Source organism: Podarcis melisellensis (assembly GCF_964234715.1).
Source record: "Podarcis melisellensis genome assembly, chromosome: 6".
Lineage (NCBI taxonomy): Eukaryota > Metazoa > Chordata > Lepidosauria > Squamata > Lacertidae > Podarcis > Podarcis melisellensis.
The window spans coordinates 82,746,021-82,773,378 of NC_138538.1; the positions used below are offsets into that span (position 1 = coordinate 82,746,021).

At 42.2% G+C, this 27,358-nt stretch overlaps 2 protein-coding genes across 2 annotated transcripts in view; one reads left to right on the forward strand and one right to left on the reverse strand.

The window, feature by feature from the left end:
- GLRX2 (glutaredoxin 2) overlaps positions 1-27,358 on the forward strand; it is a 183,418-nt gene that overhangs the window by 137,543 nt on the left and 18,517 nt on the right. The window lies entirely within an intron of this gene.
- The window catches only part of CDC73 (cell division cycle 73), a 107,307-nt gene that overhangs the window by 69,585 nt on the left and 10,364 nt on the right, over positions 1-27,358 (reverse strand). Inside the window, exons 3-9 of the mRNA XM_081914908.1 lie at positions 27,033-27,102; positions 26,238-26,300; positions 26,098-26,150; positions 24,453-24,541; positions 20,779-20,995; positions 8,526-8,624; positions 5,990-6,068 (exon numbers count right to left, since the gene is read on the reverse strand). Coding sequence (XP_081771034.1) covers positions 5,990-6,068; positions 8,526-8,624; positions 20,779-20,995; positions 24,453-24,541; positions 26,098-26,150; positions 26,238-26,300; positions 27,033-27,102 — 670 coding nt within the window. The remainder of the gene's footprint in view (positions 1-5,989; positions 6,069-8,525; positions 8,625-20,778; positions 20,996-24,452; positions 24,542-26,097; positions 26,151-26,237; positions 26,301-27,032; positions 27,103-27,358) is intronic.

The window sequence follows — 27,358 nt, forward strand, 5'->3', positions numbered from 1 at the left end:
CTTCCGAGGCGCATTCGAAAATGGAAGCAATTACATCTGAGTTATCGGCGTTCGAAAACCGAAACATTCAGCTTCCGAGACGCTCAAAAACCAAGGTACCACTGGACCAACAGGCAAGTGCAATACATGAATCCTCTCCTGCATACACACCTACCCATCATAATGCTAGTTTATAACTATATATACAGGCATGCCTTGGATAGTTTTGTTACAGGCCATCACACAAAAAATGAGTAACACAATAAAGCAAGTCACACTTTTTTGTTTCTTTCCCAGAGCATATAAAAGTTACATTTACACTATACTGTAGTCTATTAAGCCACCTCCCATTCCCGGTTGCAGGGTTGTAAGGGGGAAAACCCAGCCCCAACCCTAGCCAGCTCTACTCCCCACAGCACCAGAAGACAGGTGGCAGTTCCAGGGGGCTTCCTTCCCCTGGAAATGGATAAGCTGTCTGCTGCAATATCTGCATGCACGCTACCTGCCTGCAATGTGTATTTTTCAGTATAGTGCAACTATTCCAGTTAACACATGCAAATGCTCATCCAGTTGACATCAGGTTGACATTCAACTGCTGATTGAGAGCAATATGGAATTTCTTCTTTCTGTATCAGATTTTCTTCTTCAACCCATTCATTTTTGCATTCATTAAAATATTTAGTACTTTTGCTTCACCACACGACTTATGCCATAAAAATGAATAATTCAATACAAATATAAATGAATGCTCAAATCAGCTTTGAACATAAAAAAAACAAATTTTAAAGCAGCTTAAAAAAATAAGCTATCAGAATTAATTTGTATGAAATGAGAGAATCATAGCCAAAAAAAATTAAGTATACAGCAATCTACAAGACCTGGGTAACATTAAGGAGATTTTGAAGGTGTTTTTTTTTTAAAGGAAAGAAGGCTGAGGGCAATAGATATCTTGTGATGATAGTTAGAGGTCTTTACTGTTTTTGCAGCTTAATCACATTTTCCACTTGAATGTTCGGTGTGTCACAGAGACAGAGTTATTTTTATCAGACAGTAACCATTTCCAAAAAATTACTTGTACTTTGTCAAAGGCTGATGTATTCTGCTTAAAGGTTTGCCAGTGTTTATTACCATGCTCTGTTAAACCCATAGGGCTTTTTATTCACAAGATATGAAGCCGTGACTCTGTTCTTATAATCTTTGAGGACACAAAATCGCTTTAGAAAGGATGTGAATATTTCCTTTTTACAAAGCTATTACCAGCTGTGGGGGAAATACACTCTGCAACCCAATCTCCATTGTTTTCTTCAAACCAGAAAAACCGAACAACACAGTCTTAACAGAAAGCATGCCTGAAAAGCATGCAACAGACTAAGGGACATGGCATTAACTAAACTGGATTGCCATTACAGAAGGCATGGGGAGTGACAGCACAGACAGACACACTGTGCAAAGGCAGCATGAGCTTTGCTAAAGAGGAGTTGCATACTGTATATGTTATGGGCAGCAAATTTTGAATTCCACAACCATCTTTGCCCAGTATACTGGAGCAATGGTAATTCTGCACTACCGTTTTGTGCTATATCTAAGGATATAGCATTGCTATATTAGCTAACATGGGGTATATGGGGGTAGTACCTCTGGTGGGGAACACATCATGCTCCTTCTGGGTAGTTTGCCCACCTTTGGTCCCCAGGCTGCACGCAGCTCTCACCTGTGGCTCCTAGAAGCTGTCAGCATGCAACAGTGGCCACACCCCAGAAAGGATTTGACTGGCTGGCTAAACCAAATAAAGGTAGCTGATGGATCTCAAACGCTCAGTGAGTTTGGGACTTCTCTGGTGGATTGAGCGGATGAGACCAATAGCGGGACCAATGGTCAAGAAGGCATTTTCTGCATGTGCTGTAGAGGGAAGTGAAGGACAGGTGGGGCCCATCAACCTAGGAAGGCAGCCCATCTACAGTGTTAGAAACTGATATATTAAAAGCTAGGAGCCATATGGCACCTTAGACCTAGGTTACGGGCGCAACAATGGAATGTCTGGGCATGTTATTTTTATAACACGAATACAAAGCTGAAAATGAATGAACTGCAGCTAAAATATTATGTTCATTTTTCACATGGTCTAGTCCAGGGGTGTCAAACATAAGGCCCGAGGGCCGAATCTGGCCCGCCAGACCTCGTCATGTGGCCCGTGTAGCCGCCGTTCTCGCTGCTGTTCTCGCCCGTCCAGTGCACCATCGCCTGGTTGTGCCCCGCGTCGCCTTTCAGCACGAAGGAGGTGGTGAGCAGAGAGGCCGCCTCCGGAGGTCCCCTGCCGGCACGACCCCACAGGCCACCCGACTCGTCCCACAGGCTGCCGCGTCTCTGGCGGCCACTCCGGTCCGGCGGGCGCGTCACCCAGGAGGCGCCCAGCGCAAGCAGCAGCAACAAGCGGAGCGGAGCTGCCCGGCCGGACGCTCCTCCGTGTGCCCCGGCAGCCGCTGCTGGCGCCATGCTCGGCCTCCGCTGCGCCACCACCGGGCAGGGGTGCGAGTCTGGCAGGCGAGGCACGGAGGACGGGAGGGAGCGGGAGGGAGCGAGCGAGCGGGAGCACGGCGTGGCGTGGGAAACAACGTGCCGGCAGGGCTTCCATGCCCAGGCGAGGCGCAGCGCCGCCCTCTGCCAGTGGGCCCCACCGAGCCTTGAAGCCCAGCCGGACACCTTCCCCGACAGCTTCTGGCAAGTGTACGGGAGCCCCGCGCCCGGCATCTCCTCAGTCTCAGCTTGCCACGGAGGGCAAGGGGAGGTGGCTGCCTCAGGCAGCCAGATCCACAGGGGCAGCTCGGCCCGTCGTGCAAATGTGCTTCCTCCACCAGCGCCAGATTTGGGGCCATGCGGGCGCCTCACCCGCCCCGAGCCAAGAGAGCACAAAATAATGATAACGATGCCTATTTATTCTATGGTGGGGGGCACCAAATTTTGTCCTCACTCAGGGTGCCATATTACCAAAGTCTGCCCCTCCCCCCTCAATGGGATTTGAAATCCAGGGATTTGAAATCCAATAAACTCCTAGGAGTGCCCTTGTCCGTACTGAGTAAGCCCCTCAGCCCCTAAAAGCAGATGATACCAACTTTTCAACATTGTGATAGTGATGTTGTGATACGGTAGCGATATATTGCAGTGTTGAAAAGCAGAGGGAGGAACAAGCAGCATTGGCCCCCGTCAGAAATATTCCCCCCCAGCGCCTGGCACAGGGAGGAGGCAGCAACAGGCAGAGAAGGGAGAGAAGGCACAGACAAGCCCCAGCCACAAGACGCAGTCCGGTAAAGGTGCCCTTAGACTGGGCCTGCACAATGTTATGATACATCACCACAGGGGCAGACTTTAGTAATCTTTCATAACAGGGGTGTCAGCTTGAATAAAATATTGAGGGGGGCAGGTAGGCCCCCCCTCACATCACCATCATCATCATCATAATTTATTACTGGTCAAAGACCAGCTCGAACCTCACATAATTTATCACATGACACACACACCCCATTTAAATGTCAAAGCCCATCAACTTCGGGGGTCTCAGCCTGCTCAAATATTTTAGGCCAACCGGCCCTTTGAGGGTGACCAAACTGCTGATGCGGCCCCCAATGAATTTGAGTTTGACACCCCAGGTCTAGTCCTTCCCCTGCCCACCCCCTAATATTCTTAAGAGGGTCTCTTTCTACTTCAGAGTAGCTGATGGATCTCAAACGCTTAAACTCTGCAGTTTTAATCTGAAATCTTGAGCGCAATACTGCACACAGAGCTCATAAACAGCTCGTGAAATTCCCTGTCGCAAAATGTGCCTAGAACAATGGGAGTTTCGAACACTGCATATCCAGGAGAAGGAAAACTCCAGTCCTAAACTTCTGCTGCCTTGCGGGGTATCTTCAGGAAAACTCCAGTCCTAAACTTCTGCTGCCTTGCGGGGTATCTTCAGGAGGAGAAAAGGCTAAGGAGTAAATGCTACACAAATCCAGAATGGAGTCCCTAAGATGATAAGATGGCTCCTTGCACACTTCTTTCCAGCTACTCCTGCAGCCAAGCTGGTGCCAAATGTATTGCTTTGCTTTCCTTTGGACCATGTCAGTGAGGCTGAGAGGGGAGTCTTGTCATCTGGGCAGCCCTGGACCTCCATACACACTGCCCAGGTGTGCATCCTGGGAAAATCACTTAGGCGCTGCTAATGCAGCCATTAGACCCTCAGAGGCGTGCTCTGTTGTCTCTTGAGACAGACAGATGCCAAGAACATTAACTAACATTGTCAAAGCGCATATAAAATGGGCAGAACAGTAATTATTCAACTAGAGCTGTAATAATTGTTCACATGAACAAGAACACGGCCACCTGTATGGCATGCCAATCATTTGGAAAGAAATTCTGAGTGTCTGATTCCATGTTTACCCAAGCTTAGCTAGCCTGTGGTTCCTTTCAGTACACTTATTAAATGTATAAGCTACCTTTATATTTAAAGCATCATTTCACAAGACATCAAGTCACAGAATATTAGATGAAAAAATAAAACACCTGGCAGTGAAATTTTGTGATAGCAGAAGAGCCACAGCCAATTGGGGCCTCTTCATTTGGGGCCAACACAATGCAGCTACAGTTAAGGGGCTTAGATTCTGTACTCCCTATCATCAGCAAACCCTCTACTCTTGAGCATGAGTCCCTCCCAGCCTTTCTAAGGTTTGTGGATGATAGTGCTAATCAGAGTTCACTCTTCACAAGTGGAAATTGCAGCCTAAAGCAGGTTAAAATCCTGATTTAAGAAGACAAGATCTGCAGTGCCGACTCAGAATCATATTGATCCTTAATTTGTGGAGCTGGTGGCAATATGTTCAGAGGTTGTGCTGGGACCCTTCCATCAGTGGAGGGCTCTCATATGGATACAACTCAGTGGCCACAATGTAGAATGACAAATTGTGATGGCAACTGGTACACGTACGTACAGAGGTACGTACACACACAAGAGAGAAAGATTGACAGAAAATGAGTGTCTGACATATTTTATTCTTACACCTCTCTGGAGAGAGGTGGAAAGACGAGACTCTTCCCAATAACATATTAATTAATGGAGACACTCTAGGGATATAATTTATCAGGAAACTAGGCTTTTGTTTAACAGGAAAGCAGAACTGAAATAATTACCTCAGCTTTTCTAGAGTTGATAAAGAAAAGATGATTGTTTAAGTACCAAGTGTCAGAACTGTCTAGCTGATTGGTACTATCAGCAAAGAAACTACGAATATGACTATCAGGAATTCATAAAATTCAAATATAGGTATTTACTATTTTAAAAGTACCGTTTGCTTCTTAATAGCTATGTCTTATTTCATTTTCCCCATTAATCTGCTACTTTTTCAGAAACAGGTTCCTGATCAACACAGTCAACTCCAGGGATTTGAAAATAAGCATACAGTGGTACCTCATGTTACGTACATACCATATTTTTTGCTCTATAAGACTCACCTTTTCTCTCCTAAAAAGTAAGGGGAAGTGTGTGTGCGTCTTATGGAGTAAATGCAGGCTGTGCAGCTATCCCAAGAGCCAGAACGGCAAGAGGGATTGCTGCTTTCACTGCGCAGCGATCCCTCTTGCTGTTCTGGCTTCTGAGATTCAGAATATTTTTTTTCTTGTTTTCCTCCTCCAAAAACTAGGTGCGTCTTATGGTCTGGTGCGTCTTATAGAGCGAAAAATACGGTAATCTGTTCCGGAGGTCCGTTCGTAACAGGAAACCGCTCGTAACGCTTTCTCTAATGGTGCCCCCCACTGCTGCTGCGCCGCCAGAGTGTGACGTCCGCTCGCATCCCGGGACAAAGGTCGCAACAAGGGGCATCTACTTCTGGGTTAGCGGAGCGCGTAACCCGCAGCATTCGGAAGGGGGCCGGTAAGTTACACAAGGTACCACTGTACTGTTTTACTTATGTGTACTTATGTGTGCCCTCTCCCAATCAAAATTGCTGACACTGAAAACAGGTAACACAAGTAAACTTACCTTCCTTTCCTTTAAACCTTTCCTGATCATATCTGTTATAGGCCGCTGGAATTGGCTGCTTGTTGCGCAAAGTGGGGTCCTGAAAACAAAAATGTAAAGTATAAGTTTTGTGGCATGCTAATGTAAGTCATAATAAAAAATACACTTAGATTATTATTACGATATGTGAAATGATGATGCAGAATTTACTTTGGGTTATATCCAATGGATTTGCTTAATGCAATCAATACACTTGCTTTTCGCCACTTCCTCCTAGCTCTGCAGGCTCCTGCACCCTTTGAAAAGCTGTTTTTGCATGTCAAGAAACCCTATTAAATGTTAAGCAGAGGGTTGCAGCAAATAGGGGAACTTGGGAAAAAACCATGTTCCCCATCTAACGGAACATTAGATGTTCACTAGCACAAAACTGTATTTGGATTCAACTCTTACTATTTTAATATATTCAAAGGTACTTCATATTAAACCTGATTTGCTATTTAAGCTTATCTACCGACTTCTAAAACTAGTGGAAAGGTCTTCTAAACTTAGCACAATATCATACTGTACTAAGTGAGGCTCAATTTAAAGAGTTAGCAAAGCAAGGCAAGAGCTGTTTTCCAGTTGCCTGATCCCAGTGCCATTGAAGCTTTCCTAAACCAAACCAAAAAAAACCCCCAAAACAGATTAGATGAATAAAAGTGGTTCCAACGCCATTATTGAATTGATCCACATGGTTAATATTTAGAAATGTTATTGGCATGGCAAGGGTCAGTAGTTCTCAAACTAATCCAACAACTTATGAATTAAACCTGCTTGAATTATTATGAATTATGAATTATTTTCCTGCTTGGCAGGGGGTTGGACTTGATGGCCCTTGTGGTCTCTTCAATCTCTATGATTCTATGAAACCTAAGAGAAAGAATGGAATATATATACTAAGAACATAAAGAACACAGTAATCTTTATGTAGCTTTTATTGATCTTTCGACCCCTAATAATCGAAATTGACTGCCAACCAATTCGCCTTTTCTAATCAAAATTGCCGACACTGAGAACAGGTATACAGGTTCCAACAAGTCAGAGGTGTTTATTGCTAAGTAAACGCCATTTGGAACTGAGATGCACAGATTAAGTACAAACTTGGGAGGAGTGGAAGCTTTCCCTAAGTGTAATTGAAATGCTGTCAGCCTAATGGGGCGGCAAATTCCAATTCATCCATCTTTTGCATAGGCCATTTACTAACACGGTTTCAATCATTCGGTACAGTGTACGTGAAACAAAGTCCCATCCATTTCAATGTTCAAGTGGCCATCGCGGTTCTGGACGTCATCTTATCATTACATGCTAGTTACGGCGAGAATGGAAAGAGTGCACCGGACTTTGGTACAACTAGGAATATGAATTTTGGAAAGTGGGAATTTGAACCAACTCAACCACCAGGTATTGTGCCTCATCATCATTACTTTGTAACACCAGGCTGCCATTGGTTTTAAGTCCTGGTCACCTTGCTGATTCTAGATAAACAAACTCTATCCTAATTAAGTGACACGGAAAACACAGAAAGGCATGGAAACAGCAGGGGGATAGAAGAAGAGCTGAGATATGCCAACGAAGGTCTACAGCAGAGGCAAAACCTGAATGCCATCCAGAAAGAGTGGTAATTAAAGTACCCTCTGTAACAGATCCACTATTAATAAAACTAAACAGTATAATAGTATTTTAGGGAGTCTTGTTAGTAGAATCTACACCAATTTGGAATTTGGGGCAGTATACAATACAGGGACATTTGGTTGCACAATATAATTTCTCTTCCCTCTCTTCTCCAATCTGCACACTAAACCTGTTCTGGGGGTTATTCCAGGCTCCTGGAGCAGATTTGGGGTGGGTGTGCTTGCACGGAGAGCAACTTTCGTTGCACGAACTGAAATCCTTGCACTAACAGAACTATTTTGTTGGATGCTGCCCTTGCTTTTGAATAAATCTGTTTTATTTCACACAAGTATATGGATTCAAACACTTCCTACGTTTATTCTGGACTCTTTTTTTTTTTTTTGAAAAAATGTTGCTACAGTCAAACCTTAGTTGTTGAACGTAATCCTTTCTGGAAGCCTCTTCGGCTTCCGAAACGTTCAATAACCGAGGCACTGCTTCCGCCTAGTTGCAAGAGCTTTGGATGTTCGGGTTCCGAAAAACATTTGGAAACCAGAACACTTACTTCCAGGTTTTTGGCGTTCGGGAGCTGAAACATACAATAACTGAGGCATTCGGAAACCGAGATTGGACTGTACTTGGAATTTTAAGGAAAGTACAAGTGCCCACATTGCCAAAGTCCTTTTAAAATTAGCAAGCATTCTGTTTCAATTGTCTACATAATTTCTTCCAGAGTGTAAATCTTCACATATACCTCACTTCTGTAATATGAACGTTCAAACTATTGCCATGACAAAATACATGGGAAGCAGTATTAAAGGTATCTGTTTTGCAATTAAATGCTCAGTACCTGAATCTTTTTGCTTTTTAATTAAACCCAAATCCCTTACTGAGGAATAAGTCTTACCACTGGTGCAGTATTTGGTGCTGGTCTTTGTTCAGGTGCACGTCCTTCTTCTCTTGCTTTGACGGACTGAAGAATTGCAAAAATGTTCTTGGCAAAGTTCTAGAACACAAGAGATTGAATGTTATACTATTTATCTGTTAACCAGTGTCTTCTGAAGCAGTATATAACAGAAAAATATAAATTTACATCTATACAGTGTACTACAAAGTATAGCTAGAAGCCACAATTTTGAGAAATGCAACTGACAAAACCACTGAACATTTTCTGCCACTCTTCTGTCTCTTACCGTTTGCACATTTTCAGACAGTAAGTGATAATAAGTAGCATGTGAAACAGCTTTTAATCAATTTGCACATGCACATGAGTTGTCACATATTTCCAGTTTCTGTCTCTTTGCAGAAATGTATTAAAGGAAGAGAGACTTTAATGCTTAGAAAATACAAAGTAGCTAGTGACAAATGCCCTCCTCTTAACACTTGGTGACAGTTTCCTTTCTTCAGCTTGGTACAAGTGGAGAAAAATGCAGGTGCGAAGTTTAGTTAGTGACCTTTGTATGTAAATGACCCTTGCAACCCTGGGCTCATTTTGGAGGAAACACAGGATATAAATCTATTTGATAAAATGTGTGTCTACATGAGCGCTAGCGCATACGTTCTAATTAATTACAATAATCTTTCTCTCCATGAAATGCGAAGAGGTTTTATGAACTCCACCCAATGCTCCTATGTATTACAACATAAAGAATAATGAAGTCAGCCCATAATTATCAATAAAATATCAATAAAACATCAGTAGATTCTGATCGGTTAAAAAGAGTAATACAAATTGTGACAGACTGCCTACAGTACAGTTTTCAGAAGACATCAGAAAGAAGGCAAAAGTGATCCCTATTGAACTTCTACTGGTAGAGAATTCCACAGGGCAGGACTTCCCTTCCCGCACTACATTACATGTAATACTCTAGTATACTCATTGATACAGGGACACGGGTGGCGCTGTGGTCTAAACCACTGAGGCTTTTGAGCTTGCCGATCGGAAGGTCAGCGGTTTGAATCCGTGCAATGGGGTGAGCTCCTGTTGCTCTGCCCCAGCTTCTACCAACCTTGCAGATTGAAAGTATACCAGTGCAAGTAGATAGATAGGTACCACTGTGGCAGGAAGGTAAACGGAGTTTCCGTGCACTCTGGTTTCCGTCACGGTGTTCCATTGCACCAGAAGCGGTTTAGTCATCATGCTGGCCACATGACCTGGAAAGCTGTCTGTGGACAAACGCCAACTCCCTCAGCCTGAAAGCAAGATAAGCGCCGCACCTCATAGTTGTCTTTGACTGTCCAGGGGTCTTTACCTTACCTATCCATTGATCAATGTTTTACTATGAACCATATTATAAAAATATATCCTAGAACATTAAGAAAAATCCTTAAGTAGCTTTTATTGATCTTTCTGCGGGATTTGACTCTACTAATCAAAACAGATGGGAGAAATTTCAAATTGCCAATATCAAATGCAGATTTACACTATTGATCCACGAAGTATACGGCTACGCAGAAATGAGGCTCAGAGTAGGTTTAAAGGGTGGTAAGGTTGGTGATTTTAAAACGTCACAAGGAGTAAAGTGAGATTGCATTCTGGCTCCCACTCTTTTTCATTTTTATCTTAATGATTTGGTGCCTATTTAGCCAATGCAAACTTCCCCTCTCCAGTAATTAGAGACAGAAAGATCTCAATCTTGATGTATGCAGATTATTTAGTACCCCTCTCTCTTTCCTCAAAAATCTCTTGGAGGTGTATAGCACATACTGTAAACAGGAAAGCCTAGCTACAAATTACTCTTAAGACCAACATTATGATTTTTGGCAGACACAGACCTACATAGAGATGATGCTTGGATCAGCAGGCCATAGAACAAACTCACTCATTTAGATACATGGGTGCACTCTTTAATGAAATCCTCTCGTGGAAGTGTCATATGGAGACAGTACAAGTCAAAGCACAGAAAACCATAGGGGCACTGATGAAATCCTATTACCAAAAGGAAGGTCAGCTGACTGAACCATCCCTAAAGATAGTTGGTAGCAAAGGGCTTACTCAAATGCTCCATGGCTCGGAAATCTGGGGCTCTGATTCAAACTCCATTAAAGATTTGAAAACCGGACAGAATACAGTCATACCTCGGGTTGAAGTAGCTTCAGGTTAAGTATTTTCGGGTTGCACTCCGCGGCGACCCGAAAGTAACGGAGTGCATTACTTCTGAGTTTCGCTGCTCGTGCATGCGCAGACACTCAAAATGACATCACGCACATGCACGGAAGCGGCGAAACGCGACCCGCAGACACGTGTTACGTTTACTTCAGGATGAGAATGGGGCTCCGTTCGTATCCAAAGGTACCACTGTATATTTTTTTCTGGAAGCTTTACTCTCCACCATCAGGAATATCAACAGCTCTTTCTCGTACAGAGGTGGCCAACAATTAACGAAAGAGCGTCTACAAAAAGGGAGTTTCAACTAGAATATATGTTTAAGAGATTTTAATATTTAAATGTTCTGTATCTATATCCTGACCACCTGGCAGCATAAAAGGAGGGTACATAAACCTGGATGCAGGGCAAAAATACTAGTAATCTGGTAATCTAGTTGTAAATTACTTAGGTATGTTGATTTCGATGGGTCTACTCCAAACATGACTAATATTGGATCTTGCCTTAAAGCATAAAAAACCAAGGTACACCAGACAAATGACGACTCGGGATGTGCACAAATGTGTAAGAAGCAAGAAAAACATAATATATGCCTTTCAAACCAAGAAAATTACTATGTTAACCCTATTAAAAGGAGCTCAGCATGAGGCAGCATAAGTAAACCATATTAGGCTGTTTAAAAGCAGCATATAATGCTAATATCAGTCATATTTAAAAGGGCACATATTTAACAAATTTACATCAACTCTCAAGATGCACTTCATATTGAATGGCATATGTACACAACAGATGTCCTCCATTACCGATAATTCTAAGTAATAATGAATGTATTCAGTAGCAGAGCTCCCTGCAAAACATTTATAATGCAAAATGGTTCTCTCCTATTAAGTATGGAAACATTAAAGCATCAAAAACAGACACAAGCTGCAAAGTTCTAAGTGTGCTACATTCTTAGTAATGTGCCTGTCTTGCACGTTGATGTGTGTGTTTTAAGACTACACGAGAGTAACCCAGGGCCCCTTGCGGTAGTAATTCCATTAAAAAAAACAAAACCTGACCAACTCATTTAAGTCTGCTGCATAAAGTCATCTTCAGAAGCGGCTGGAATGATATAGAAATGAATGGACAGTTCAAGCCTATACCCCATTTAAAAGACTCTAAATGAACTGTATTTTTTAATAGAAGGTCCAGTGCAGATATAATGCTAGCTAGCTCCCTTGCTTACTGCAGTTAGCAAACAAAGAGCCAGCCCTTGGGAATGCACACTCAGATTCCTCCCTGAAGAAGCTTTGCTCTTCTACTTCAATCACGGTTAAGCAACTTTTGGCACCGACATTAACTGCAGTGGAGCTAATGAGATGGGAAAGAGAAATGGGGAAATGGTGTATTTTTTTAGCCCTTTTTTGAAATGTCCAATGTTTTCTTTTAAAATGAGGAAAATGCTTTTTAACTCAAGGGTTTAAAGAATTATTTTAGTTGTGCTTTGCCCCTCAAAATGGATTCCAATACAGTGGTACCTCAGGTTAAGTACTTAATTCGTTCTGGAGGTCCGTTCTTAACCAGAAACTGTTCTTAACCTGAAGCACCACTTTAGCTAATGGGGCCTCCCGCTGCCACCGCGCTGCCGGAGCACGATTTCTGTTCTCATCCTGAAGCAAAGTTCTTTACTTGAGAAGTGAGGTTACAAGGAACCAGACAGAGGGCCTTCTCGGTAGTGGCTCCCACCCTGTGGAACACCCTCCCTTCAGATGTGAAGGAAATTAGCAGCTATCCTATCTTTAAAGGACATCTGAAGGCAGCCCTGTTCAGGGAAGTTTTTAATATTTAACGCTGTATTGTTTTTAACACTTGATTGGGAGCTGCCCATAGTGACTGGGGAGACTCAGCCAGATGGGCGGAGTATAAATAATAAATTATTATTATTATTATTATTATTATTATTATTATTGCTAAACAAGTTCTCTTACCGTGAACCTGCTTTAAGCTATATCTTATTTCATTATTCCACCCACTTTCCCACAAACTGCAATTTCCAATACTTCTGGCCTTACAGTCAGATGGCATCTTCAGCAACAACTAGTAACTGTGCAGGAGGGGGAAGATCTTTGGCTGAAGTCACAGAATACATAAGTGGCTGGAAATAAGGAGGCTCAAGCTTTGCGTGGTTTGAGAAGTTCTTGGCAGGCCAACATGTGCTCCATTGCCTGTAGGCTGAGAAGCTCCTATTTGCATTTCTTCAGTTGAATACACTATTGTAGTAGCATCACACACACACACACAACAAATGTCCATCTGTTATGCCTGGGCACATTTACGTGCAACAAATAAGCATCTGCTCCAGACAATTAGACCTAGAATGAAGTGATGCTCAGTAAGTACACACATACGTGGCAACAGATGGTGGCAGCGTAGCAACTTACACAAAATAGTTCAGTACACTGACTTCCAAACTGTGTGCAAGGGCACACTCGTGTGTTGCAAGAGAGAGGCTGAAGTGTATTTTCAACAGCTAGGCCACCAAAGCTGGACACTTTGGGCACCCTATGCCACTTGAAGTGGGGAGGACAAGAGCAAGAGCTGCATTTTGTTACTCCCATCCAGGACACAGGTGGTGCTGTGGTCCAAACCACTGAGCCTCTTGGGCTTGCCGACTTCAAGGTCGGTGGTTCGAATCCCCATGATGGAGTGAGCTCCTATTGCTCTGGCACAGCTCCTGCCAACTTCAATGTTCGAAAGCACACCAGTGCAAGTAGATAAATAGGTACTGCTGTAGCAGGAAGGTAAACAGGATTTCTGTGTGCTCTGGTTTCTGTCACGGTGTCCCATTGTGCCAGAAGCGGTTTAGTCATGCTGGCCACATGAGCCGGAAAGCTGTCTGTGGACAAACGCCAGCTCCCTCGGCCTGAAAGCGAGACGAGCGCCACAACCCCATAGTCGCCTTTGACTTGACTTAACCGTCCAGGGGTCCTTTACTTTATAACCTCATCCAGCACTTCTGCTGTTCCACAATACTAACCAAATTTTGCCATACAAATCCCCCATTGGGCTTTATCACTTCTGCAATCAAGCCTATGGGCAAACTCATTTGCTAAACCTGCACTGTACAATTGAAAAATATATTTAACTTTCTAAAGCTCAGAATTCAGTCTTTTTTAAAAACAAAACAAACCTGATTTATTATGTTCTATGTTTAATGTTTAAATTATTTATTTTCCATACTAAACAGCATTGCAAAAGTATTGTTGCTTAATGTATAAATATAAACATAAATTATTCCCCTCCCTACATACAGGATTCAGATTATATTTCTTTAAAGTGTGACATATTCTACAAACAGGATTAAGACTTTTCTGTTTGCCACGTATTTGGTCTACTACAATATATAACACCATTTTTTCCCTTTAAAATGTTCAGTCTTCAAAATACCAACAGGTTACTGCTTCTTAAAATCTCCATAAAGTCATTTCATGTACTCATAAATCTAATCAGGAATGGGTAATTTGTGCCTCTCAAAATGATGTTGGCCTTCAATTCCCAGCATTCCCAATCAGCATGGCCAATGGCAAGGAATGATGGGAGTTGTAGTCCAAAATTTATCTGGATTTGGCAAAGCCTCAAAATCCATGACCTAAATAAAGGTTGAGTTATTCATAGCCTGGTGAAACAGATATGTGTTTTGAAATGTAAATATTAAATTGCTTGAGGACCACAAGCTGATTAGTGCTAGCAGTCAGAATTTGTGGACTCCTAGGTGAAATAAAGACTATTTAGTGTCATACCAATATGCTTTCATTGCTTAAGCAACTCATTCATGTACTTTATTCAGGATATATACTGATTGGAAAACTTAATTTACAGCAATGATTTAAATTGAATTTTCCCCCCGGTCGTCAAATCGCCTCGATCTAAACATGCATAAGACTCCTAACTCAAAATGTTGGACATGTTAACATTATTGAAATTTGTCATTGGAATGAGCTCACAGCAGGAAAAATCATTCTTAGAGCTCCAAGTGCACATTGATTCCTTTGGTTCTCAGACTCCATCAAGCGAATAATTTTATCATGTGTGGAACAAGACCACCATCTAGTGCTCATTCAGAAAACTGTCTGTGAGGAGAAGAAAGGGAATTCTTCTTTTGTATCCTTAGAGCTTTGAGATGCAGACCTACAAAGTGGATTTGAAAAAAACTCAGCATCTTAAAAGGCAACCCAGCACCTTCACTATAAGGGCGGCCTTTTGAGAATTCAGAATTCTTGCATTATTAGCTACTACAGAGACTGCTTTGAGAATGAAGTTCTCTTTGAACAAACTAACTCACTGTCAAGCACTGCAGCGAAACAAGGTTAAGCTTACTGACACGAGAAAGAAAATGTTGCAGGTGTGTTAGAGGTCATCTGAAATGTTCCAGTTAACAAATGAAAAGAATGAAGTCTAGTATTCAAGGGTAAGAATTTGGATAAAGCTACAATGATCAAATTCTAAAGGGAACTGCCCTAGAGAGCCATGAATAACGTGTGTATACCCCTACTAATACCTGAAGGCCCAAATATTCAATAATGGAATTAGGAGCAAAGGCTAGTAATAGAAAGAGGAAAAGCAACAATACAAAAAGAAAAGGAAAAGAGGAACACAGTGTTGATCATTTTTTTATTTTTCTCTACAAATATATTTCATACATTAGCAGCTTTATAGCGTCCAAATTCTAAGTAATTTGAGGGTGTAAACACACCTTGTTCAATATCCCCACTCTTTGCTTGTTCTGCCAGCTGAACCCAACTTATGGTTTGTCTTTCACTAAACCATGAGCAGCAACAACTGCCACTCACAATTGAGAAGTGATCACCGGCATGCAGTTCATTCGTGCTTAACATTAACTATGCTTATGGTTGCCCATATCATAATGTAATTCCTCACTTCACTGGCTGTTAGTACCCCCTTTACCCACAAAAAACCTGTCCTGCTTTGCCCCTTCTCCGGGACTGCTTATGATATATTCCAGCTATAAGACACCACCATAACGTTTGTCAGAAATAATGTGGATATACTGACGCAAGCAGCGCCCAACACTTCCCAACTTGTAGTCCATCATTATAGCAGTATTTCAGTGCACATTCTCATCATTTGATGAGCCTGTCACTAGATGTTACCAAATAAGGGACACATTGCAGGCAACCTAGCATGTACTGGTACATTTTGTGCAAAGGAATTTCAGCTTACTTTCAAAACCTTTGCCCCAAACATTTAAAACATCTTGTTCTACTAACAGTTTAAGTCAGGAGTGGGCAGACTTCAGCTTTATAGAATTTTCTTTTTACTAGAAACAAGAGTCCACCAAGTAGAAAATAGGTGGCCAGGGGCAAAGTAGCACAGAATAATAACTAGGGAACTTACTTTCCAAATCAAAAACCATGGATCTTCCCCTCAAGTCTAAATTAAGAGGGAGGAGCATCCTTCTGTTGCTATAATGAAAAAACAGTTAAGAACAGTGGCCTATGATCTACAAACCAGACTGATTTATCAGTTGGTCCTGATCCAACTTCCACTCTCCCATGTTTTAAGTCATAAAGGTAAATGTAAAGGTACCCCTGACCGTTAGGTCCAGTTGTGGACGACTCTGGGGTTGCGGCACTCATCTCGCTTTACTGGCCGAGGGAGCCGGCGTACAGCTTCCGGGTCATGTGGCCAGCATGACTAAGCCGCTTCTGGCGAACCAGAGCAGCGCACGGAAACGCCGTTTACCTTCCCACCGGAGTGGTACTTATTTATCTACTTGCACTTTGATGTGCTTTCGAACTGCTAGGTTCGCAGGAGCTGGGACCTAGCAACAGGAGCTCACCCCGTTGCGGGGATTCGAACTGCCGACCTTATGATCGGCAAGTCCTAGGCTCTGTGGTTTAACCCACAGCACCACCCACGTCCTGCCACAGCAGTCTTAGTTTAAGGTAAAATACACATCTATCAAAAACAGAATATTTAGGTAGCCAATACCGAGAATTATATCAAGGACCCTGCAACATTCCTTCTTCAGAAAATGGTCTTTAAATTGTAGAAATTGCTGCCAGGATATCTGAACCAACATGTCAATATTTCAAACTCCTGTGGCTTGGCATGAGCAGCATAACTTGTTCTTTGGCATACATTTTGTTTTCGATACAGTGATTAGAGTGGCAAGACCGCAGCTTCATATGTACTAATCTAAATATGTACTAAACGATTCATTTTTTATTTTCATTTTATTGCAATTATATTCCACCTTTTCTTCAAGGAGCTCAACATAGCATACATGCCCCCCCCACACACACTTCCACATTTAATCCCCTGAGGTAGGTTAGGCTGAGAGGCAGTGACTGTCCCTAGGTCACCAAGTGAGCTTCATGGCTGTGTGGGGATTTGAACCCTTGTCTCTGTTCCTAAGCTGACACTCTAATCCCTACAGCATACTGGCATTTAAATTCAAAGCCACATCTCACAGACACAGCAATAGTCCCCCAGAGATTTCCCCAGTGTTCAGACTGGCCTTCAAACAGTGCAAACAGAATGACATTCTTTTTTAACAACAACAACAACAACAGTGTTCAGTTCATGAATGCTGTTGTTGTTAAAAAAGAATGTCACTCTGTTTGCACTGTTTGGAAACCAATGCTGCATCACTGCAGGTAAAGGTAAAGGGACCCCTGACCATTCGGTCCAGTTGTGACCGACTCTGGGGTTGCGGTACTCATCTCGCTTTATTGGCCGAGGGAGCTGGTGTACAGCTTCCGGGTCATGTGGCCAGCATGACTTAGCCGCTTCTGGCGAACCAGAGCAGCGCATGGAAACGCCGTTTACCTTCTTGCCGGAGCGGTACCTATTTATCTACTTGCACTTTGACGTGCTTTCAAACTGCTAGGTGGGCAGGAGCTGGGACCGAGCAACAGGAGCTCACCCCATTGCGGGGATTCAAACCGCTGACCTTCTGATTGGCAAGTCCTAGGCTCTGTGGTTTAACCCACAGCACCACCATCGCTGCAGGTAGTAGAGTTTTAATATTTACCTTCAAGAACACAGTCAGTTTAGAAGCATAACAGGCTTTGTTTTAAAATCAGAGGCAAACAAAACCAAACTCATACAATTCCCAACAAGGAAGAAATCATGCTCAAGAGAAGAAAGCATCTGGAACTTCATGACCAAATCTATGAAATCCTGGTTCCAGTGTTACATAAAACCAACATCCTGCTTTATTCTTTCTGCACCCACAATCATCAAAATTCAACATGTGCATATTTGTTTGCACATCGAGTCAAGTAGCCACTCTTCTAAAACACTTGGCAGAGATTCCTCCTCTGCAACCTTTCCAACAGGTATGTGCCAGGCCTATGTCATGTCACCACACCTCCACTGAGTCACAGTTTGGAACAAGCATTTTCAGTTCAGATCACAGAGAAGGTATTGCTGTTGTCGTCAGGCTTTTGTACAGTAGCTTGTTAAAACATATCATACATTTTCTATGTAATTTTGAGATGTGCACTGGCAAAAAAATGGCCAACTCTTGAAAACCGTGAACTCAGTGTAGTCTGAAATGTACTTGCAGGGACAGTGTGAAATTCATTTTTCATAACATACTGTTAACAGGAATATAGATATAGACAAAAGAAATTGTCAGTAGTTAATGATACCTTGTAGAAAAGGTTCGTGAACATAAAATATAGCGCTCACGCCATATAAATAAATAGCATGGTGTTTCTGCTGCTGGCTGTGCAGCCTGATCTTAATCATGTTTACTCCAGCATCTGAAACTTTGAAGTGTTAATCCCTTATTGATGAATTACCATATCTCCAAATTTCATGCACCTATTGGGGGGGGAGGGGAGCAAAATATAGCCATTTTGGCTTCCCAAGGCAAGTCAATGGAATTTCTGTTTTCCCCCCCTCTTGCAATGTGATCAGGATTTGTGGGTCATCAACGGGCAATTGCTGGAAATATAAAACAGCAGAGGGATCATTTTACCACATGTGGTGGGCATGTAGTATAATTAAAAACTACTGGCAAAATGATCCATAATGAACTAAAAAAAAATGTTTAAAAAACCCTTCTCTAAAAACCCAGAAGCGTATCTGCTGGGGTTAATAACAACAGAAGTGACTAAAAAAGAGAGAAACTTGTTCCTCTATGCGACAACAGCTGCATGCGTATTACTAGCCCCAAAATGGAAAACAGACAAGATCCCAACAAAAGAATGGCATATTAAACTGTTAGAGTATGCAGAGTTAGCAGGGATGACCACTATAATAAATCAAAATGATGAAAAATATGAGAAACTGGATATATAAAAAACTGGATATTTTTACTGAATATATTATAAACAAACAATTAAACCAGCAGGATGGTAAGATTTTCAGCATGGTAAGAAAAAACTAATGTGTATATGAGTACAGTGTATACGAGTACAAATAGAAGAGGAAGAATAGGAAACAGTGAGAGATTTTACTTTCTTGGGCTCCATGATCACTGCAGATGGTGACAGCAGCCGCGAAATTAAAAGACGCCTGCTTCCTGGGAGAAAAGAAATGACAAACCTAGGCAGCATCTTAAAAAGCAGAGACATCACCTTGCTGACAAAGGTCTGTATAGTAAAAGCTATGGTTTTCCCAGTAGTGATGTATGGAAGTGAGAGCTGGACCATAAAGAAGGCTGATCGCCAAAGAATTGATGCTTTTGAATTATGGTGCTGGAGGAGACTCTTGAGAGTCCCATGGACTGCAAGAATTTCAAACCTCTCCATTATTAAGGAAATCAGCCCTGAGTGCTCACTGGAAGGACAGATCCTGAAGCTGAGGCTCCAATACTTTGGCCACCTCATGAGAAGAGAAGACTCCCTGGAAAAGACCCTGATGTTGGGAAAGATTGAGGGCACAAGGAGAAGGGGACGACAAAGGACGAGATGGTTGGATAGTGTTCTCGAAGCTACCAGCATGAGTTTGACCAAACTGTGGGAGGCAGTGGAAGACAGGAGTGCCTGGCGTGCTCTGGTCCATGGGGTCAGGAAGAGTCGGACACGACTAAACAACAAAACCTCGAGTTACAAACGCCTCAGGTTACAAACGCTTGAGGTTACAAACTCCGCTAACCTGGAAGAGGTACCTCGAGTTGAGAACTTTGCCGCAGGATGAGAATGGAAATCGTGTGCACACCTCTAGTTAAGAACAGTTTTAGGTTAAGAACGGACCTCTGGAACAAATTAAGTTCGTAACTAGAGGTACCACTGTAGTTGCGATAGATGGGGCGAACCAAGAAAATGCGAGAAAAAGAATAGAAAAATGGCACCATGGAAGGAGAGGATGGGAAGTTGGAGGAGGAATACTTTCTGGTTTTCAGTTTATGTTTTACAATCTTAAAATTGTTATTTATTTTCTATTTCAGAGGTTTTTTGTGATCTATGTATTTCCCCCCGTTTATTTCTCATATATGGAATGGTATTAGAAACACAATTTTTCTTTTTTTCTTTTTTAAGGATTTGTGGGTTGTGCCCAGATCGTCCCAGTTCAGGGCTGATCCGAATCATTGAATCCAGTCTCAAATCAGACTGGAGGAGGAGGGATTGTACTGGCCTAAGACTTAGCTGTAGGAGCAGGACAAGGTAAAACATTTAGGGGTTTTCATACTTTATAGACTCTGGTGTCATTTTATGACGTTAAGCAAGACCAAAAAGCTAAAAAAGAAAAAAAGTATGTCTTCTGAAGAGTGTTAGGATATGAATAAATGCATACGATAACAACCAAATCACGGTTCAACTATGATTGAGACTGAGAAATGATTGAGAGACAAGCAATTTCTAAGGAAATTTGCAGAGCTGTATATTGACAGTTCTTACGCTGCAGCCATATGCATGTTTATGTGGGGAAAGTACAAGTGAACATACAGTAGTTGCACACACACGCATAGGACTGGTCTGCTATGTGTATTTGCACTACCACATTCAAACTCTAAAATGACCCTTGTTCTTACTGAACATCAAAGGCAGACATAGAATCATCTGTCAGTTGATGGGACACAAATATGCTAAGTCCTTACCTTGCCTGTGCTTTGTAAAATGGTCGTTCTAGTCCTCCACACCCTTTCCCTGCTGACAATGTCTCTAGTTACATCAACTTCCGCATCGACGAAACTTCGCTGTTTAAGAGCAGTTATGTCATCATCCAAATCAGTCTTAATGGTGGACCTTTTCTTGGCCATGATTTTGGCTTTGATAGCAGCGATTTTTTCCACAGACATGGCTTCAGACAAGGATCTAGAAAAGATTGAGCAGAGTTACAAACCAGCATTTTATACCAACAATGGTATAAAATGAATGTCCCAGTGATAAACCACATAAATCTTCAAGCTCAATAAATCATGGTCTTAAGGTTTTACTGTAAAAATATTGAGAGATTGAGATAAAACTAATTTACAGCCCTGGGGCCAGGTTTGGCTTTCTTTCTTTCGATCTTTCCTTCCTTCCAGACACTGTTATCTGATTCAGACATAACACTAAGCTACAGATTAGAACTATGTATGTGAGCATTAAGACTACAGTGGTACCTTGGGTTAAGAATTTAATTCGTTCTGGAGGTCCGTTCTTAACCTGAAGCAGTTCTTAACCTGAGGTACCACTTTAGCTAATGGGGCCTCCCGCTGCTGCCACGCCGCGATTTCTGTTCTCATCCTGAAACAAAGTTCTTAACCCGAGGTACTATTTCTGGGTTTGAGGAGTCTGTAACCTGAAGTGTCTATAACCTGAAGCGTCTGTAACCCAAGGTACCACTGTATGTGGATAATACGAGAGACCAGCATCTTTTGGGTCCTCTTCTCCTTAAAACTCTTTCCTCTCCAGTTGGTAGTTGTAACAAAAAATGAGTGCCTAAACTTGCTTTTTTCCTTGTCTCTCCCAATCATCTTTCTTTTTATGTGTCCTTAAGCTCATGGGGTGGGGGGATGTGGAGGAGGCAGAGAGAGTGAGAACTTCCAGCAACTGGGCCAAATGAGGCCTCAGTTAAAGCCCAATTTGCCCACAAGGCCATTATCACCACACCCACCTGCCCCACCTGACATCCCACGAGACATCAGTTGTGGGGCAGGAAGAGATACAGCCGCAAAGGAACAATCAGAAGCCTAAAAGTGTGCTCCCAATTTTTGGAAAGTGATGCTTCCTGTCAACACAAGTCAGCTGACTGGCAGTGACAGAAAGCCCCAGTGGGATTGGCTGCACTCTGGAGTTCCTCATTTGTACAGCAGCCAATTCCTGCCCAAACAGGCTTGCTAGAAATGCTGATCAGCTGGTTGGTGCATTCAGCAAGCCTCAGTAGGCTTAGTACTTACAGAAAGCTCACAGATATTACTTTGCATAGCTGGCTGTACCTCACACACCTCTCCACTGGCAAGCTCTTGTGAGGGTTTTTGTTTTCAGGGACATAGGAACTTTTATCCATGCCTAAGCACTCTTTCTTATATTAGCAGAGGATCAGATGCAATTAGCACAGTGTGACCTAAACCCACCACCACTTGCCACTAAACTCTGTTTCTGCAACAGCTTCCTTTTAAGTCCTAAGGGTTCAAGTTATTGCTAATACAGTGATGTCTTGGTTTACGAACTTAATCCGTTCCGGAAGTCCGCTCTTAAACCAAAGCGTCCTTACAAAGTGTGCTTTCCCATAGCAGCGGGGGACTCAATTTACAAATGGAACACACTCAACAGGAAGTGAAACATGTTCTGCTTCCAAGGCAAAGTTCACAAACCAAAACACCTACTTCCGGGTTTGCAGCATTCTTAATCCAAGTTGTTTATGAACTAAGCTGTTCTTAAACCAAGGTACCACTATACCCATTAGTGTACAGTGGTACCTTGGTTTAAGAACAGCTTAGTTCATGAACAACTTGGGGGGGGGGAAGTTTCTTATTTAAGGATTGGCCACAATAGGAAATACACTAGTTAAGGTAGACTGGAAGGAAATGATTAACAAAGTGGGCTAATAAGCCTACAAGGGAAAGAGGGAAGCAAGATATACTGTAGGACTTTTTTTTTCTTAAAGTTGTGGCAAAAGTGACTGATACTCTTGGAGGAATGCATTAGAGTTTCTTGCCAATGGTAGTGGTAAAGCAATAATGCTTGGCAGTTCTGTGCACTGTGCAGATGACTTCACCATAGCAGCTGAAAGATGCTGTGGGTAGCATGGGTTCGAGAGAGAGAGAGAGGACAGACAGCAGGCCAACATTAGCTGAAACAGACTATGGTTTGTTTGTTTGAATGTCTGTGAGCTGAATCCTGGCTTGTTCAACAAACCATGGTTTAAATGACGTGTCACTTAATTGTTACATTTAAACACAAATACATTTAAATGTATGTATTTGCATGCAACAGTAAGCTCACGTTTCACATTATGTGTGGTTTCTCTGAGTTTCCTTTGTCAAGTGGAAAACTTGCGGGGGGGGGGGGAGTTCCATACAAACCTAAGAAAAACCAGAAACACAGTACAAATAGTTGTCCTTTTCCACAGTCTTAAGACTGGTGCTGCTGCCTTAGTGCTAGACAAAATGACCTTGACCTTTCTGGACTTTCACAGCTCTTGGATTTCAAATGACAGGTTCAATGATCTGATCCCTGACCTCAGAACAATTGCTAAACGAGTATTTTCTTCAATATAAATTGAATTGCAATTTAAAATTATACCTGAAACAATGTTTAACCGTAAATAAGTCTCTCTCACACACAAATGTGAAAGAATACTTCCTCCTTTTTGCTGGAAAACTGTTGATTTCACCCAGCTGTGTATGCAACACTTCTCCCCCTGCCCGAGAAACAGGAAACAGCAATTTCTTAAGCAATTTTCATGAGCTTCTTATACAAAAAAAGGCAGTGTACTTCTTACTGCTGTCATGTGTTTTGCAATTAATCTGTAGGTGAAGAATATAGCTTGGGGGGGGGGGAATGTATGTTTGCAACTCTTCTGCCCTTAGCTCCATGTGCCCACGTGCACATAGTATCACAGAATCCACTGAGATGGATTGGGAAATTTACCTATCCTGTCTGGTGCTTTCCTATATGGGACACATGGACTCTTGGATAAGCTAAAGTAAGTCCTTATACCTAAAAACTCTGTACTGTGGTCAAACTTTGAGTTACATGAATTAACCAGGAACCTATAGATTCTTTCTAATCTCAAAATACTGAGTTTTTCTTTCGTAAACAGCACAAACAATACACCAGCTTTAAAATCCTAAATCTCCTTGGCTCCATTTTATAGGTGTAGGAATGAAGCTAAGAAGCCCGGGGGTGAGCAGAAATTCTCCAGTTTTCCAGGTGTCAGGCTGCAGCTCGACGTACTTAAAAATGAGTCCCACTGAATTCTGTGGGATTTACAACACTGGAGTAAATGTGATTAAGATCAGGCTGCATAGCCAGTAGCAGGAACACCAAGAATGTCAGGCTCTCTCTTCATACGGAAGATGCGCTACATTTTAAGTCCATTTGCCTTTTCGACAAGATACCATTAAACACCGACTACTTCTCTTGAATATTTCCATTTCCCTATTAACAATATTCCATGAAAACGTTAGCAACAAATCTCACATTGTCCCTGCAGTTACACCGCAGATAACGTTTTTTCAATGGTTGGCCATTTTTGCTGTGTCACATTTTAGAAAGGCCTACATGTCGAGAGCATTATCACAATTCTTGAATTAGCAATTATCAGAAACAAAGCAAGACTTGCCTGATCTGCTCCGTCTGCACAATGCCTTCTTTGTGGCCCTCCAGTCGAGCTGCCAGTCGCTCTTTGTCAAGCCGCACACACTCCTCATCCTAGGAAGAAGAGCAATGTTTTTAAGAATATTTTTTTGCTTCCTACAAGGATAAGCCAAGTGTCAGAGAAACTCCAGCACAGGACACCCAAAGCTACCCCTTAGCAAACTGGGAAACGTTTAGTCAGCCCCAAAAGCCACAAGGAGTCCAAGTCCATAAACCACTGAAATCAGGGAGTTTAGATAAAGCCTGTACAGTTGCATTGGTTGTCCATGGCATGTCTGTTCATTGCTGTTCCCCAGAAGCGCTGGGGTATATATCAATATATCATCCAAAACTGGTTTGAAGTCCATATCGCGATATCAGTTTCATAATTTTTGACCTGACAATATATTACGAATGATTTTGTATGTGTGTTTGTGCATGCATGCGTGCAATGCAAAAATCACAATGTAGGGGAATTGTGAAGCCAGGTAATGCTTCCCTCAATTCCAGCAGCCGCTGTTAACTCTGCCAGCTCAGCTGTCCTCTGCCTCCTGCAGGGGGGCAGCAAATCACAAGAGCAGGTACTGGCAAAAATCCCAATGCAGGAAAAACCGTGAAGCCAGCCAACAGCCATAGCTCCATCCTTATTTCAGAAATTGCAATATCTGAGTATATTGCGATGTTTAGCTGGTGGCAAAGCACACTGTTAAAAGAAAGGTATTGTCCAGCCCTATTCCCCAACAGTATAGATCTGCCAGCCAGTTTTATGTTACCTATTCAATTATTTTTTAAAAAAAATCAGTTTAATGTCCAAGCTATAACCCTACACACCAAAAATACTGTTTGGAATGGTGTTTACCAATTATTTCTTCCATAACATGGCTTATAGTTCATGCTTCACCTTTCACAAACTACTGGAGAGAGTTCTTCACTGAGCTCTCCCAAATATTAAATATGATCACAAAGAGTATTGTGAAACAAGTCCTGTAAGTTTATGTGAGCTTTGAGCTTGCTTTTTCTTTAAATCAGTAGTTCCTCTTCACCCCAATGCTGTGTGGTAAAAACTGCTTTCAAAAACTGAGGATAGTTCCAAAAGCAGCTTGTTTCTAATATAGGATGGGATCAGCCATCCATAAAAGCAAATCAAAAAGCTGAAAGTTAGCGCAAGCCATTTGCATGACCCTGAACAATTTTTTTGACATTCTAAGTTTTGCCATTTAGAGTCCTTAATTCAGAGATGACAAGGACTCAGTCCTTCCAACTATCATGAGTGCCAATGGGAAGCATTATGAGAATACAGTGGTACCTCAGGTTACATATGCTTCAGGTTACAGACTCCGCTAACCCATAAATATTACGTCGGGTTAAGAACTTTGCTTCAGGATGAGAACAGAAATCGCGCTCCGGCAGTGTGGCAGCAGCAGGAGGCCCCATTAGCTAAAGTGGTGCTTCAGGTTAAGAACAGTTTCAGGTTAAGTACGGACCTCTGGAACGAATTAAGTACTTAACCTGAGGTACCACTGTAATCACCTTAATCACAAAAAATGCTCTTATCATGCACTGCTTTGAAGGCAGATAAAGTAAACCCACTTTTCCCCACAAACCTTTCGGAAAAAATATTACTAGGTTACCTCTATTCTTGGTTTCTTTGCTTCTGCTAGTATTTCATCAGCTGCTCTTTTAACTACAAGAAAAAGAGGCAATTAGCGTACATGAATGAGGCAGCCCTTCAAAAAGTGTGCAGTTGTAATACTTGAGAACTAAATTATACCTTGAGTAGATCGTTGAAGACCTATTTCAAGCGGTGCACTCCTGTCTATGCTCGATGATGTTGCTAAAAATATACAATAAGATCAATAAATCATGAAAGCTTTTAAGATATACAAACATAAAATAGACAAGCCCCAAAAGTAACCATGCCATGCTAAAATGGACAAGAAATGTCTTTGCTTGCTGCAACTTTGGTTGGTCAGAAAGTAACTAATGTGAGCAGCATCCCCCAATAAGAATTTCACTGACAGCTCCCTATTTGGTGATTTTGGTTGACACTCATGACAACAGTTTTACTCAGGTATTTGTGCTGCTTGTTTCCAAGAGACTCGGGCTACCAATCATTCTCTTTTTGTAAACACACGCGCGCGCACACACACACACACCCTATTTACAACATGATCTAGACTTCATTTTAGCTTATCTGGTTAACTAATTAAGCTTCAGATTCATTTTGGAAAGAGGTACCAGGCCTCCAAACATCTGATGAAATCCAAGATCATCACCCTTCACTTCCCAGAAATGGGCTGCATCCAATGTTGTGCAGAGTTCTCCTTATACAGTGGGACTTCTCCTTCCTTTCCTCCCCCCGAAGCCCCTTTGTGCTCCTCAGATCTGCTCAAGAGGGTCCCCCAACCCTCTGGAGAAGTTTTTGAGGGTGAACTAAGGAGAGCAGAGACAGAAAAGTCCCATTACACAAACATCACAGCAGCAGTGGCTACAGCCTGTATTTTTAGACCAAGGAGGAAAAGCAGATTAGTGAAAACATGAAACAATTAAATAACTTTTAACTCACATGTTTCCCCATTTAGGTATGCAAGCAGGTCCTTTCTGTCAGGTCTTCTTACTACAGGAATGTTTTCAGTCTAAAAGAATGAAAATACGGCCTTGAAACACAGCAACATACATGTGTTTGCTTCAAAACAAACCCAAAGTCAACAGTTTGGTGTGAAGCCTATCTCAAATGTTAATTGGAACATCAAATACAGCTGCTTCTCAATAAAACGCCACACGGCAGGGTTTCCCCCAGGATTTGAAAATGCTAATAATAACCACATCTGAACAGAATATTAGCATGGTTGGTCGAGTGCAATCCGATCCACTAGGAGAGCACTGCTTCAT